Source organism: Gobio gobio (genome assembly GCF_949357685.1).
Source record: "Gobio gobio genome assembly, chromosome: 1".
Taxonomy (NCBI): Eukaryota; Metazoa; Chordata; class Actinopteri; order Cypriniformes; family Gobionidae; genus Gobio; species Gobio gobio.
In genome coordinates, this window is record NC_137097.1 from 37,221,630 (window position 1) to 37,239,069 (window position 17,440).

The 17,440-nt window shown below is 35.9% G+C and overlaps 1 protein-coding gene across 1 annotated transcript in view; it reads right to left on the reverse strand.

The window, feature by feature from the left end:
• Positions 1–5,528: 5,528 nt before the first annotated feature.
• The window catches only part of kcnt2b (potassium sodium-activated channel subfamily T member 2b), a gene marked incomplete at both ends in the record, with an annotated part of 163,983 nt that continues 152,071 nt past the window's right edge, over positions 5,529–17,440 (reverse strand). Inside the window, 8 exons of the mRNA XM_079828018.1 lie at positions 5,529–5,646; positions 6,264–6,348; positions 8,484–8,835; positions 9,744–9,872; positions 10,007–10,090; positions 13,005–13,106; positions 13,202–13,313; positions 13,391–13,525. Of these exons, the coding sequence (XP_079684144.1) occupies positions 5,529–5,646; positions 6,264–6,348; positions 8,484–8,835; positions 9,744–9,872; positions 10,007–10,090; positions 13,005–13,106; positions 13,202–13,313; positions 13,391–13,525 (1,117 nt within the window). The remainder of the gene's footprint in view (positions 5,647–6,263; positions 6,349–8,483; positions 8,836–9,743; positions 9,873–10,006; positions 10,091–13,004; positions 13,107–13,201; positions 13,314–13,390; positions 13,526–17,440) is intronic.

The window sequence follows — 17,440 nt, forward strand, 5'->3', positions numbered from 1 at the left end:
ACAAAATGCACACAAACGTGTCCATGCTCTTAATATACAATTTTTAATGAAGGGCTGATTAGAACATGTAACCTTCGACATGGTTTACAAAAAAATCTACCACTAGACCACTAAGTAATTGGACTCTTATCAGCGGATTTATGTATTTATTCACTAACGGGAAGAATCTGGAGGCTAACGATATATTTGATGCAAATGAATGCAAATAATATTTGCAAATAGTCCCAAAATGATTATTTCCCAACTAGAATTAGACCTAGATTTTTGTACACTGTTCTGTTTCTTTATGCTTTACAAAAATAAAATAAAAATTGGTTCCCCCCCAATGTTCAAGACATGGTTACGGCTCAGGAGCTCAGTGAATTCAAGTGTGGTAATGTTTGCCACCTGTGCAATAAGTCCATTCGTGAAATGTCCTCACTACTAAATATTCCACGGTCAACTGTGGTATTACAACAAAGTGGAAGCAATTGGGAACAACAGCAACTCAGCCACAAAGTGGTAGGCTACGTAAAATCCCTCGAAGCTCGAAAATTATACTTTTTTTTGACCCACTTTATATTAGGTGGCATTAACTACTATGTACTAACATTTAAATTAATAATTTGATACAATGCACTTATCGTGTACATACATGTTTTTACATTGTACTTACAAAGTACAAAAATTACCTGCATGTAATTACATCTGTAAATAATTTCTGTAGTTACATTTATAATTACACTGTTGACACTTCCCTTACACATTTTCGACAAAAATTCCTAGGGTTTTGGACCACTCCAATAAACACTCACTTTTCATTTCTTTTAAAAATAAGTTTCGTGTTAAAATGAGCCGAGGGAAGGATGAGGCAATCTTTTCACATGTGGATCTGTGACTGCAACACATCAGACCATTTAGATAAAACAATGTAATTCACCTCCACCAACAAAAAGGTAAATATGTGAGAATAATGTAATATGCATTGGAGTGCTGTTTGCGGTTATCATGAGTCACTCTCTCCGTTTACCAAAATATGAGGGCACATCAGTTAAATGGAGCAGCGTGTAAGCTGGTGAACTCCAAAAATATCCTTAGTAATATGTAGGCTGCATATTTACATTCAAAAAATGGTGTGGGTGAGATATTTGCCTGGAGTATTTGGTAACCCTTCGGTGAAGTTGCACACAGAATCATGAGAGACAAGTCATTAGTTTGGCTGATTTTATTATGCTCGAGTGTTTGAATGGCACTGAATCAAGGCAATAGTGCATTATCAACACAGAGCAGCGGGACGGTACATTCTCGCTCACTCCTGTACTTTATGGCAGGACGAACAAATCCCTGGTCTATACATGCATGATCTTTAGCATGCATGCCAACAACAGGATATTAAACTGACAAATGACAAAAACAGCCTTGGCAAAGGCAAACATCTCAGTAGAAGGGGAAAAACTCATAAACTCACAAACCCATAGTTGAACAGATGACCTTATTAATGCAAACATCAAACCGACTTTAGCCATTTTACAGAAAGAATCAAATTTTGTTCAAAGACGATGACTTCAAAATGTCACTGAAGACTTGTTCCCAAAGCTTCCTCTGAGAGAAAAAACAAACAAACAGATGTCGTGGTAAAAGAATGAGAACGACTGCAGATCATTCATTTGGTCCAGGGGCAATTTAATAAGCTCCATTTTGGCTGTCTTGCTGCTTGTAAAGCAATATGCAAGTCCAGAGAGAGTTTGAGAAATTAGAATGTTAGAAACCGTTAACGAAATGTACGAGCGCCGCCATTCTGATACAGCCCGACTAACCGTCCCGGAATTCGCAGAGCGGCTGACAGACACTGAATGCACATGAGCAACAGAGAACAAAACCCTTCCACATACATTTGGCAACGTGTTCCTTTGGCAGTCCAAGTCAAGATTGGCAGTGTTGGCTATTTAACACACATGCACAGAGACTAATACAAGTTACATCATTAAATGCACTTACGTGGCCTCGGCTGTCTCGCATCCAAAAAAAAAAAAATTCAATAGTAAATTATTTTTTTTAAGGTCCATGCGTTGGAAAGTCCATTTGTAAGAAAATAAGGATTAGTTTACACTGCAAAAAGTGATTAGTTGCTTAAATGTATAAAAGTTTGGAACCCATTTGCATTGATATGATTTAGAATGTTATCAAGTTAATCCAGTTTTTTTTTTGGAGAACTAATTCTGAGAATTTTTTTGAATAAGCATTTACTGTATCAACAGATATCGTTCGGTTTTAAAACTCTACTTGTATTGACAAATTATAAAGTGGAGACAAATATTTGAGTCAAAACATTTTTTTAAACTTAGTTGTTTTCAGTTGCATTGTCTTGAGTCTTAGTGGTATATTTACATTTTCATCTTTAATTTTGGTACTGTGCATCTAAAGTGTACATTTTAACAGTATGTGTCTTCCCTGGGAATCAAACTCACAAATGACCTACAGGAACATGACTTTTGGTGTGGAACATGTTGAAAAAAACTATGTTTTAGAAATTATGGATGACTCATGCATTAAAGCATTTTTATCTTGAAAAATCACTTTATTTATGAGTTTAAACATTCAACCTATACTGTCATTTAAAGATCCATACTCACTGAAACAAAGCCATTGGACAGGGGTGTCCAAACCTACACCTGGAGGGCCACTGTCCTGCAGAGTTTTTCTTAAAAAGCATTTTCTTAAAAGATACTGAGAACTGTAACTTTTGCAGTACAGTTTATATTATTTAGTAAACTGGGAAGTGTTGCTCATTAAGTCAACTTTACATTTTTTGGGGTGAATCCTACTTTTTTAAGTGACTTTGTATCAACGGAAATGTGCTGATATATTCCAAAGCGACTAAACTGTATCTTGGGTATAAAATAAATTTTTATAGTGATTATAATGTTTGTAAACCTTTTATGTACCAGTATTCTATATTATTTTTGAATGCAATAATAAAATGACAAACACCGAAGCGAAATTTGACCCAGTGCGACTTATTGGTAACAATTTATTTCTATGTTCTATAATCTAATAACTAGAAGTAATTTTGCATCTACATGTCAACTAAATCTCATTCGAGTATTAGTAGACTTAATATCTGCTCACACTTTATTTTGATGCTCCTCCTGTCAGGTTTTGGGTAAGGGAAGTACTCAATGATGCAGAGGACAATGGTCTTTTATTATTAATAAAATAAAACAAAAACCACCACGTCGGGGAAAACAAGACCGGCATCTGGACAAGGCAGAACTGGAAACGGTAACAGGGACAAGCATGGCAGGATACGAATGGTACATAAGACGACAAACTGACACAGGACTGAAAATACAATGGCTGCATCCGAAATCACATACTCTCTTGAGTAGGTACTTATTTTGAGTAAGTAATTACTTCACAACTGCTAAAAAAGTATGTTCTATATAGTATGAATGTAATCTGGACGTACTACATTCGCCATGTTGCCCTTATCATGTGACCTACCAGTGTCAGTTATGTCATTTCACAAATCCTTCCCTATGGCCTCATGTGATAGTAAAGTGTCCATCGTATGCACACTTCAGAATCTCAGTGGAAGTATTAGTTCATCCTGGTACTTTTTGCATTCTCTTATGAGTACTGTGAATTCAGACATACTTCTTTTATCACATAGGCCTACTGTTTTTCGCCTACTATATAGTAAGGAAGTATGTGATTTGTGAGAGCAAACGAAGCAGGAAACGAGGAAGGACAGGTGGGGCACATGGCACATAGAAACAAACATGACAAGCCATGTGCTCTCACCGAACATAACAAAAACAACGAGGACATGGCAAGTGATGCATGACACAAACAAAACATGACACGAACACGCAGCCAATGAGAGCACTCATCGACTGAGTGTCCACACAAAACATGACAACATGAAAGCATGTAGCCGAAGAAAAACACAAGCAGCATGCTACACAGCACGACAAAACATAACAGCAACATACATAGATAAAGGAGGATCCGGCCCGAGCGAGCTCGGAAAATGCAGAACTTGCCGGCGGGGCAAGGTGCTTGGGTGGAGCCAGCAAAGGCGTTTCCTCCTTAGTAGCGAGAGTGGGCGGCTCTGTTCCGAAGTGACGGAACCCTGACACCCCGAACAGACACTCTACTGACTATAAGTAACTTTGCAACTATGTCAACTTATTCTACTAATCTACTAAAGTTAGTTAACAAGTTACTTATAGCTAGTAAAATGTCCAAAGTGGACCGTCAAAATAAAGTGTAACAGATTTATTTTCTGGTAAATACGGTAAGTGCATTCTTCCCAATTCTTACATTAAAACAAAAACAATATATTAATTAAATGTTAAAGTATAGAGTATAATACAATATTATATGGTATATGTAACGGTTATGTTCGGTGTTGTTTTCCTTTGGTTCCCATTTTTCCTTCCTGTGTTTAGTTCCTGTTCCCTTTGTTCCAATTGCTGTTACTCATTCTTTAATTAAGTTCACCTGAGTCTTGTTTGGTTCCTCATTGAGGGTAATTTTACACAACAACGATGTACTAAAAACAGTAAAATTTTGCGTTTTTTTCATGATCAGACGGCAACGTTGTCAAAACGATCCCTTGTTCACAAGAATCTGTGAAAATGACTTAAACACTTTGTTATTCATGCCAAGACAGTAGTTGCTGATGCATAAAACGCATAAAAAGTTTTCCATTTTTAGTTGAAAGTAGTGTCACATAAACGCCCCCTTAGCCATGCATTCAAGCCTTCGGTTGGGTTCTTCTCTTTGACCTGTATTGTCTTTAAATGTGTGAAGCTGTTACGCAGATTTTTGTAATTTTATGATGTAACAAAGCCGCGTTTACTGAAATCATGTGACTTTGCCAGTTTTATACAAGCTCCAAATCACTGGTTAGAAACAAATGATTTGCTAAGGTTTTAAAGCCTCCATCACTAGCTGCAATTTAGATCCTCTGCTCCTCTTTCCTTGCCTGAACCGTAACGGTATAATGCATCATGGTAGTATTTCTTGCACTGTAGCTTATGCTGATTTAAATAAAAACTGTTGTATTACACAACTGTTTTATTACAACATAGTAAAATGTAATTGGAATATAATGAAAATAATCATTGAGAATGCTAATTACAAGGAAAAAAAGCTAAATGTCCCAATTTGGATGGGAAATGTGTTTAATTGTCTTTTAAAACATCTAAAATGGTCCTAAAACTAATGCGACGTATATATATTTTTCTTTTCATTTTGGCATGAAATGTGATTTTGAAGTGAAATGCATCCTTTTGTAGTTTAATTCAATGAAACCTTAAAAAAAAAAATTGTGTTTTCTCAACATTTTCATTAGTTGACATGAAAGTTGAGTGAAGGCAACTAAAAGCAAGATCACTTTTTACAGTGTAGATTCTGCTCACAGTCCCGTCTGCACAGGTATTCCTCTCTCGCTCGCTCTCAACTGTACACACGCACAAACATCAGTATGACCCATCTTCTCTGGAGGTGATTCTCGTGCTGGTGGCCTGTGGTGATTGTGTTCATAGATGAGTGCTGTCCTGTGTGTCAAATCTGTGTCCCTCTGCTGGCCCTGCGCTAGGCTTGCGAGCGCCGGCCTGGTTAGGCACTGGTGACAGAAGATCTGGTCTGATCAGATACCTGCAGGAATGACCACAAATGAGCTGAGTTAAGCTTTGTTGCACAAACAGACAAGTGTGTGTTTCCTGAACAGAATACAACAATCTATAAAGCATACAAATACAAAAAGCACACACAAATATTGGGTAATATACTTGTTTTTTTTTTATTAGAAGTGAAGTATGTCTGCGACACTAGTGGCATCTACCATTCCAACATTAATATTTAAAAATGATAAAACTTAACCGTTACACTTTATTTTGATGGTCCACTTTAGACATTCCTTTGATTATAAGTAACATTGCACCTACATGCCAACCGACTCTCATATTATTACTAGAGTATTAGTAGACTGTCTGCTTAATATCTGCTAACACTTTGTTTTGATGCTCCCCAACAGACATTCAACTGATTATAAGTAACTCTGAAACCTGTCAATTATTCTACTAACCCTAATTCTACATCTACTAATACTGAACTAATACTCTAATGAGAGTTAGTTGGCATGTAGGTGCAACTTATAGTCAACAGAATGTCTAAAGTGGACCATCAAAATAAAGTGTTATCATTTATATTAATTTTGGAAGCACCCCAACATTGCCTTAAAAGGCTACCTTGTGATGTCACCGTATACTCACACAACATCATGGAGCTCCAGGCGTGTGTCAGGGGAAGGGTTGATAAGAATATAGGACAGTCTGTTGCCCTGGTCTGTCATCCCATCTGACACAAGAAGAGCAGCACACAAGACTATAAGTCACAAAGTCCAGTCATAAGATACCAAATATGAACATTCAACAAAGTGTATGAATGATTCACTTGTATGCTTAAAACTTAAATTGAGGCATAAATATTTTGTATGTATTTGTATTTGTATTGCATATAAAATTTCCAGCCATTTGGATTACACAGTTTTAACATAAACAAACTAATAAACCTAATGTGGTGCATGTTTGTCAGTCATATATAAAAGAAACAGAAGTTTTGTGTAATACTGTAATTCTGTAATACTAATGAACTCAATGTGTTTTAAATGCATAATAACCAGCTTCATATATTTATCATCAATAAATCTAATTCAACCTCATTATATTTTAATTAACTGAATATTGCTTGTTCCACAGCTAGCCATATTTTAACCATGTTCATATTTTTTAACTGAATACATTTTTTTCCCCCACAATGAACAGACTGATGCTTATTCTAGGCAATTTTAATAAATGTTCTAAAGTTTTTCTCATAAACAAGTCTCATTCGGGCATTTGTTTGATCAAAAATAAAGTAAATCAGAAATCATTCTAATATGCAGATTTGCTGATCAAGTGTCACCATTCTGTTTAGTTTTGTTCATGGACTTTCAGGCCCCGTCCACACGGAGACGCGTTTAGCTGTATGCGTAAAAAAAAAAAGACGGATCTGACGTTTTGGGAGCCTGAAACCAGCATTTTTTGAAACCGGGTCCCAGAGTGGATAAATCTGAAACCGAAACCCTTGCGTTTTTGTGTGTACAGCCAATCCGTATATTTTGTGAAACGGTGATGTCATCACACCATGTCCCACACGGTAAAGACTAGAAGGGATACAACTACGGGCACTGGGCATGCGCATATCAATATTGCGTCATTACTGTATTTGCATTATTGTAAGGGTAGGTGTAGGCATTAATAAAACACAATCTGGTAAGTAGCACATTTATTTATTGTTATTTTATCGTGAGATTTCCCTCTGGGAAAAGAAGATTGGATAGGGAAAGCTCTGGCTTTGTGTGGATGTGGCCTGTCACCACAGTTACAGTCATTATTAGTTGGTGTGTGTCAGCTGTGTATTAATTATCATCCTTGTTTGTGTTGCTACTTAAGTTGTTCCTTCCCCTGCACTCCTTGTCTGGTCACCGTTATGTATTGGTGTGTTTGCACTGCCTGCCTGCCTTTCGGAATTCTTATGTAAACTTAGTTGTTTGGAATATTATTATTCTGCCTTCGTCTTCTTGCCTGCATACACCTGTGACATCAAGAGACATTCTTATTATTATCAATGTTTAAAACAGCTGCTTAATATTTTTGTGCAAACATGATGATTTTTTAAGGGTTCTCTGATAAAAGTTCAAGAGAACAGCATTTATGAAACAGTTGTGCTGCTCTTTATTTTTTTTTATAACTAGTGATACCTTTTTTTCAGTATTTACAGTTTCATGTATTTAAAATCTAAATCTTTTGTAACAATATACACAATTTTTCCCCCTTTTTTTCTTCTTTTCTTGTATTCAGCAAGGATGTGTTACATTAATAAAAAGTGATATAGATAAAGATTTATATTGTTAGAAAAGATTTCTAGTTTGAATAAACGATTATTGATCTTGATCTTTTTAACTTTTTAGTCATTAAAGAACCTGTGTCACACATTGATATTTGAGTATCAAATCCTCATATTAGAATGATTTCTGAAGGATCATGTGACACTGAAGACTGGAGTAATGATGCTGAAAATTCAGCTTTGCATCCTAGAAATAAATTACATTTTAAAGTATATTAAAATAGAAAACCATTATTTTAAATTGTAATAATATTTCACAAATTACAAAATAGTAATGTTTCCAAACTACTGACCGGTACTGTATATAAACATATCTTAATCATATATCTGTAGTTTTTTTATTTTATTTTACTATCTGTGTACTGTTGTTGTCTCTGTGTACTGTATGTAAGCTTCTTCTGTCATCAAAACCTTGTGTGTGCAAACATACTTGGCAATAAAGCTCTTTCTGATTCTGATTCTGAAAAAGATAGTAGATATGCAATATTATATATTTAGCTACAGTAAATCACCCAGTCTGAAGAAGAAGCGGTGTGCACACTCACTAAATCCAGATGGCGAGAGCCCCAGGTGCTTCATGCGTGTGCGGACCAAAGCGTTGAGCTCCTGCCTCTCGGAGCGGCGGAACAGGCTGAGTCTCTGCTGGCTGATGCGCTCCGCAGCGCTCCCAACTCCTTTGGCCCCGCCGGAGCTCCGTCCACCTTTACGACTCAATCGACGCGCCCACTGCATGCTCTTCCTCCTCAGGAGCGGGTGATCCATAGCCTGTGATGATGTGGAGGATGAGGAGGGCGGCTCGGACGATGTTGAGTTACGGTGAAGACCGGAGCGGCAGAGCAGAGGCTCACGGGGCTCACGCGTATCCTCGTAATCCTCCACCGTGATGGACACCTGAGACTGAGACAAGCCACACAACGGAGTCATTCATCCACAGAAACACTATAATAACAACGACAGAAAGATCCACATGCAGGTAGGCCTACACTGCCGGCCAAAAGTTTGGAATTATGATTTTTTTTAAAAAGTCTATTTTGCTCATTTATTTCCTTAAAAATACAGTAATATTGTGAAATATTATTACAATTTAAAAATAGTATTTTCTATTTGAGTATATTGTAAAATGTAATTTATTCCTGTGATGGCAAAACTGGTTTTTCAGCATCATTACTCCAGTCTTCAGTGTCACATGATCCTTCAGAAATCATTCTAATATGATGATGTGATGCTCAAATATTATTGATGCTCAATTAAATTATCAATGTTGAAAAAATAATGTTTCTGCTTAATATTTTTAAGCGAAACCCTTAATGTTTTTTTGGATTCTTTGATAAATAGAAAGTTAAATGAACAACATTTAATTGAAATAAAAATCTTTTGTACCATTATACATGTTCAAACATTATTAGATGCAATTTAGTGCATCCATGCTGAATTAAAAAAATATAAATTTTTATAAAATCTTTCTTAGCCACGCATTTGTTTTCCACAAAATTAGGGAGCACAACTGTTTTTAACATTGATAATACAAAATGTTTCTTGAGCATTAAATCAGCATATTATAGTGATTTCTGAAGGATCATGTGACACTGAAGACTGGAGTAATGATGCTGAAAATTAAGTTGACATCACAGGAGTAAATTACGTTTTTAAATAGATCAAATTAGAAAAGTTATTTTTAAATTGTAATAATAATTCACAATATTTCTGTTTCTGCAGTTTTTTCGATCAAATAAATGCAGCCTTGGTGAACAAAAGAGATCATTCAAAATCTTAATTATTCCAAACTTTTGGCTGGTATAATGTACCTCTGAGACAGGAAGTTTATGTGCTTCAGTGCGGTAGATGCCGATGGGAATGTCTCCTGTCGACGAGCACAGCTTCTGGTAGAGACGGCCATAAGTGCGAATCCACAGATCCTCCTCTGTGATCTTCATCTACAAAGAATATCAGGACAGTATTATCATCAATGTCCTAAAATTCATCATGACCACCGTCATTATAGGCATAATTGTCCAGATACTAAGTTATAGTCTCATTATGGATTGAGAGATGGGCCGCTGGCACTCACAGCACACAGGAAGCCAGATCCAGGCATGGAGTCCAGACCGAGCAGTAGTCTGGTGATGGAGATCATGTAGTCCTTCACAAAGGACTAAAACACATACACACAGATGATGAATTCAGACATAATGACTCAATGACGCATTCAATTCAGACTGTTCACAAGCTCAGCCAAAGAATTGCTTTTGCTGTGAAACTGTACATTCAGCATTGGCTCAGAGCCACTGTTTTGGGATTGTGTTCCATCCATATCATGCTCAAGATCTGTCAATTCAATTAAACAACAAGGAAATCAAACAAAAACTGTTTCAAACTTTGAAAATACATATTTTTCAAAACAATTCAATGTCCGTCTACACCTGTCTACATTGAACACTTCAAAGTGAAAGTTTGAAATTCACTTGTTGTACTGTTGTCGGAAGAAGCACAAGCACATGGAGTACGACAAAAATAAAAGAGGGCATCAGTTTACTATAGGTGTCGTGTCACATCGCTCCACATCCAGTATCACTGATAATAACGATCTCTTTGATTTTGGTCGCATTGCATCCAATGTAGATACATTGTAAGGGGCCGTAGAATCAACCTGGTCTCATTGTGAAAATGTACCTCTGGCAACGTTTTTGCAAACCGCCAAAATACGTACCAATAAGTACATATCTCTGCAGTTTCAAAGTGAAATGAACACTAGAGGCAGTAAAACAGCAAGCACTTTTTATCGTTTTTTTTTTTCCATGTAAATGAATAAATTTTGGAGTTTGCGTCACTTAATCTGCTCCATATGCTCTGCTTTTTTTATATAATAAGTTTGCTCAGTAGCTCAGCTGGTACAGATTTGTACTTGTAATAATGAAAGCTCAGGTACGAATCCCGTGAAAGACAAGTCATGATAAAAGAGCTCAAAGATGAGTTCACACAAGCTAACAAGACATGGTTACTATTGTATTTTTGTCACATTTGCTTTTGTTAACACTATTGGTTAGGTTTAGGGTTTAGTGTAGGTGTAGGTTAAAAAAACAATGTCACAAAACGTCAGATTGACGCTCATCTGTTCCGGGAAAAAAACGAAGCTTTTGGCGGCACCCAGTGGACATATCACTTTGAAACTGCAGTGATATGTACATATTGGTACGTATTTTGGGGTTTGCAAAAACGTTGCCAGAGGTACATTTTCGCAATGAGACCAGGCTGCGTAGAATAGATGGCTATTTTTGATGTGAGCAAATACTAGCATTGGCTATGGTATTTGACCTCGATAAAAACAGCATAGAGATCTGTTTGGGTTCACCCCATCCCCCTATGCCGTCAAATAAAACAGTTGCCATACCAACTTGCTACTGTAAACAAAAGCTCACAATGCTTGCCCCGCCTCTGGGGTCTTCTGATTGGTCCACTGTTTTGGAACTGACATTGATGTCTGGCACTGCGAATAAAATATCCTTTTGATATTTTTCTCAAAATTTGACACGCCGTCTTAAACACGCAGCGCTGCAAAAGATGCAAGACGCGAGCGTAGCGGTCATACATGTCTGTCTAAAGCGTTTACATAGAAAAACAATGGAAAAGTAGAGCAATGAAATGGTGCAGTAGTAACCCCACCTGTTCAAACCGCCCGCTCCAAGCAAGACTCGACCCCGCCGGCATTAGAGTCGGACGCTCTAACAAAGAGACTAAAGGCTGCAACCTCTAGTGTCAGTCACTAGAGCGTCTCTTGAGATCAGAGGAGTGAGGTTTACTCGCACAGCGAGTAGCCTACTACCTGGCCTCCAATCCAGTCATTTCAATGTGAATCCACGTGATTTGGAATTTCATATGAAAGCTAAAAATTTCCCCTCGCAGGTTTTGCAATGAGTTCGAGTTTTCTATGCCATGTTGACCAGCAGAAAGCTGCTGGTTTGAAACTGACTTCTGTGTTAGCTGTGCTTCATATATCATACACTATTAACAACAGTGGCACAATGGAACATTTTTGCACACAAACTTTCACTAAAATTGCGCTAATGTTAAGATGCACATCTAAATAAAGCATCTGCCATTATTTACAGGGCATTCACACATACAGTTACAGGACTTATTGTTGGTCATAGTGGATCATAATGGCAAGTCTAAAGCTGCCTTTTCTCGATCTCCGACACTTGCATACAATTGTCATCCCCCTCCACCTTGGTAAAATGAATGAATGAATGAATGAATGAATGAATGAATGAATGAATGAATGAATGAATGAATGAATGAATATATCCACACAAAACTAAAATACATTGCAATGAAAAACAGTAGGTTTTCTAGGGTTAATCAAGCAAACAAATTTTTTTATAATTATAAAACTATTATTTTCAGAATGCCTACCCAATAATAATAATAATAATATGCTGCATTTATATAGCACTTTTATGGGTACTCATGTGCAGCGTCCACCTAGATGATGTGACGGCAGCCATATTGCGCCAGAACGCCCACCACACACCAGCTTATTGGTGGATAGGAGACCAAGTGATGAAGCCAATCGGTATATCAGTATATGAGAATAGGTTTTAAAGAATAACATTTAGTAGAAAAATATTGGTGATTCTCACCTCATGCTTACAGTTTTGATTAAAATCACATCACATGTGGTCGGGCGGTGGCATACAGAAAAAAGTTTAAATATTTCAACGCAACAAAGCTCAAATCGGATCCGAGAATTACACATATACTTATGGCTCTATTGAAAATGAATGACTTCTGGTCTGATGTCTGTCTTAAATAGTGAAAAGGTAGCTTAACTCATTCAATGACATTGTAATTTGTCAAGGAATCAATAGAAACATGTCTGTAAATGAATTGTAGCAATGTACAACGTGTGAACAAAAATGAACAATCATTAACACATGAATCAAACTCAGTATGATGACAATTTCTGCTATGGTTTTCCTCACAGAATGAACGCCCTTTTATGGTATAATCTAATTATTATCATAATGAAAGACATCAGTTCAGTTATGGGACGTTCGCTTTATGGTTACCTGATACAGCAGAGTGTCTAACATACTGACACTAAACACCTTCCCAGCTGCAAACGGTAATCTGAACATGAAGACCAGGTTAGAGCCTCTCTCTCTCTCTTTCTACAGCACAAATGGAGCAAAAGAGGGGATCGAGTTATTTTGGGACTGTTTAGAAAGTATAATGCAGTTTATATTGTATTGCATTTGTGTCTCACCTTTTCCAGTTTAGAAAGAGCAAGAGAATAGTGGTCTTTGACTTTGAACTGCATGAAGCGCATGTTGGCTGGGTGGGTTAGTTCAGTTATGATACTGAGAGCTGGAAAAAGCCTTTGAGAAACAGTGAGGAGAGAGTGTCAGGTTCCCCAACGGCTCAAGCAGAAAGACACACTTGTGGAAGGACCTACCTGAAGAGTGTCTGAACATTAACTATGGTCTTGGCATCAGCCATGTAATCCTCCTCAGCGATCATGGAGCTCTCTTTGTCCACCACAACCATGGTGTCAGCCAATGTCACGCCACAACGCAGAAGACTATCCAAACTGCACACATAGTGTTCAGGGACAAGCTCAGTAAAACAACATGAACAGACAGAAAGAAACCAAAGAACCCAAACATATGAACAGGTATTTTGGTCACACTTTATATTAGGTGGCCTTAACTACTATGTACTTAATCCTTTGATACAATTGACTAATTATGAACATACATGTTGGTGCATTGTAATTACATTTTAATGTAACCCAACCATTAACCCAAAACACTAACCCCTATAATCCTAACCCTAATTCCTAAACCTAAACATACCTCAAACTCATTAGCAATAAGTGTGGGAATATTCCAGAATAACATGTAGTGACACAGTAAATATGGCTTCAGCATCATTAACTCTCAAGAGGAGCCAGGTTATACTGGTATATTTTTCTGTTAATATGAAAAATCAGGTAAATTAAGCAATAGAGAGAGTAAAAATATGCATATGATGTATATTTTGATGTTATAATGATCTATATGCCTTTCTGCTTGTTGCACTAGATTAAATCGATTAACCACGATTAATCGCATCCACAATAAAAGTTTGTGCTTACATAATATATGTGTGTGTACTGTGTATAATTATTATTTATATATAAATACACACACACACATGCATATGTTTAAGAATTTTTTTTTATATTTCTAAATAAAATATTTATATTTCTATATATAATATAAATTATATACATATATACATATATATATATATATATATATATATATATATATATATATATATATATATATATATATACATATATATATATATATACATATATATATATATATATATATATATATATATATATATATATATATATACATATATATATATATATATATATATATATATATATATATATACATATATATATATATATATATATATATACATATATATATATATATATATATATATATATATATATATATATATATATATATATATATATATATATATATATATATATACATATATATATACATATATATATATATATATATATATATATACATATATATATATATATATATATATATATATATACAGTATATACATGCAAATATTTCTTAAATATATAAATGCATGGGACCCACTTTATATTAGGTGGCCTACTTACATGTACTTGCATCAAAAAATAAGTACAATGTATTCATTGTGTTCATATTGTATTGCAAAACACTTTTGCTGATATTGAGGTGGGATACGGGTAAAGTTAGGGACAGGTGTGGTGGTATGGGTAAGTTTAAGGGTAGGGTTAGGTGTAAGGGAAGTGTCAACAGTGAAATTATAAATGTAACTACAGAAATTAATTACAGATGTAATTACATGCAGCAAATTTTTTAAGTACAATGTAAAACATGTACGTACACAATAAGTGCATTGTATCAAATGATTAATTAAAATGTTAGTACATTGTAGTTAAGGCCACCTAATATAAAGTAGGTCCAATGCATGTGTGTGTATTTATATATGCATAATAATTATAGACAGTACACACACACGCGATTAATCGATTTGACAACACTAGAAGGATACTGATTTTTACAAGGCAGCTGTCTGACTGAGGTGCTGAACGGGAACATGATTTAATAACGTAGTCAAGCAAAAGGGTAATCATATGAATTACTATTATGTGTCCAATGTTGCAGAGAGCGATATATAGGCTAAACGCATTACCATTGTGATACATCGACTTGTAGATTATTCACTCTTCCTGTTTTGAATCAGTTTCTGGTTCAAACATATGGATGAATTAAACCAATATTTCTACTCGTCTTTGTGCAGCGTTTACTACAGTAAAGTTGACCGAGTGGAACAGGTAGTCCGAGCTGGTGTGATGTGGGGTGGAGGTGGGGCTAATTTGCATATCCATGCTTCCATATACAAAATTAAGCAAGGGTGTAGAGTTACATTTAAGCTATTTTAAGGCATGAAGAAATTATTTTCACAGGATTTTTTTTTAATATGTAATTGTGGTAATCAAAGATGTAATAAGTAGAATTCACTGTTGCATCTCCAAACAACACAGCAGTGGTGTTCCAAAAGAATCAGTGTATTTGAATTAAACAGCTGAGTGAACGATTCAATGACTCACTCATAAAGAAGGTGTGTTCGACTTGAAGTGGCGCTGCGCACACCAATTGGTGTATGACATCAAAGTACCGCGAGAGCAGCTCCGTCTGCTCTCTAATTGCTCTTGCAGTACTTTGATGCCATACACACCTAGTCAACTTGTTTGTTGATTAAAGGTTAAACACGTTTGGTTATAATGGTTGAAACTCTATTCAAATCCTAATAGCTAGCAATGATAGATGTGGTCTAAATATTTTTTAAAATGTACATATTTCTTCTGTTAATGTCTCAGGACCAAAAAATGTCCATCCAATCATTGCATTCGGTCATGCAATGATACTATGTCCTACCTGCTTGTCAACATACAGCTCTGGAAAAAATTAAGAGACCACTTAACATTGATTTCTCAGTGTTAAGTGGTCTCTTAATTTTTTTCCAGAGCTGTATGTATTTCCATACCTTTGCAGACTGCTGTGCACATTCATGTGTTTTGAAGGAGGCGTGGCCTTGAGGAGCGCTCTGAAAGGAGGGTGTGATCTTATTTTATGTTATACATTTATATTCTTATTTATATGCTATTGCTAGCCTCTCTGAAACCGCCTACCCTACCTTTAAGTGGATGATTCAATAACTCAGTCTTAAAGAAAATCACTTGTTTGTTCCTAAATTAATCTTTGTATTTGAATGAATCGGTTGAGGGAATGATTCAATGACTCATTAATAAAGACAGTCACTTATTTTGTTCCTGAATGAATCAGTAGCTTGAACAAATCGTTTGAATGAATTATTCAAATGATTCACACATAAAGACAGTCACTAGTTTTGTTTCTGAATGAATCGGCTAAATTAATGTTTTAATGACTTATGCATGAAGACTGCCACTTGTTTCTTTCCATAATTAATCAGTTTATTTGAATTAACCGGCTGAATGAATGCTTTAAGTCTCATGAAGACACTTGTCACCACCTACTGATCTATGATTTAATGACTCATTTGTGAAGACAATCACTAATTTATGAATGAATGAAAGAATCGGCTAAATTAATGATGCAATGGCTAGTTTTAAATTAATGATTCAATGGCTAGTTTTTGTTTCTGAATGAATCATTGTGTTTGAACGAAACAGCTGAATGAATGTTTTAATGGCTTATTCATGAAGGCTGCCACTTGTTCCCATTAAACATTGGACATCTGATAGATGTGCAGATCATGTCCATATTGAGTCCGTCGGTCCATGACCAATTCGACATCCAAACTAGGTCCACTATTTGGACGTCCAACCATGACCCAACTTGGACGTCATATTGATGTTCAACATTTGACCTTTGAACTGGGTAATTTTTTTGGACGTCATTTGGATGGGTGACAACAAAATATCAACATTGTTGTTATCAACATGATTAATACATATGGATACAGATTATTTATAAACAAACACTGTTTATTATGTGTATGCCTATTTATTTATTCAGTAGGCCATGCTTTTTTTTTTTTTTAAGTAGCCTAATCAAGTTATTTATTTACGCATATATGTATTTTTGCATGTATCTGTTTATTTATTTGGAAATGCAATTTGTGGGAAATTAGAGTTCAGAAAATAATTTCATGGTATAGCCTATATTAGGCCTATCCACCTTATTCCTAACTCAAAAAGAACCAACAGCAGCAGAAAAGTCAAGGACAGCCGAGGACAGCTCTCAAGGGCAGTTTAAATTTCAACCAAATTGAGTCAAAAACGAGTCAACGTCACTCTGATGGGCTGAGGTAGCACATCATCATAACCCAACCAGTAAACGGCACTCTGATTGGCAGAGGCAACACGCCAGGCATTTGGCCCGATTCG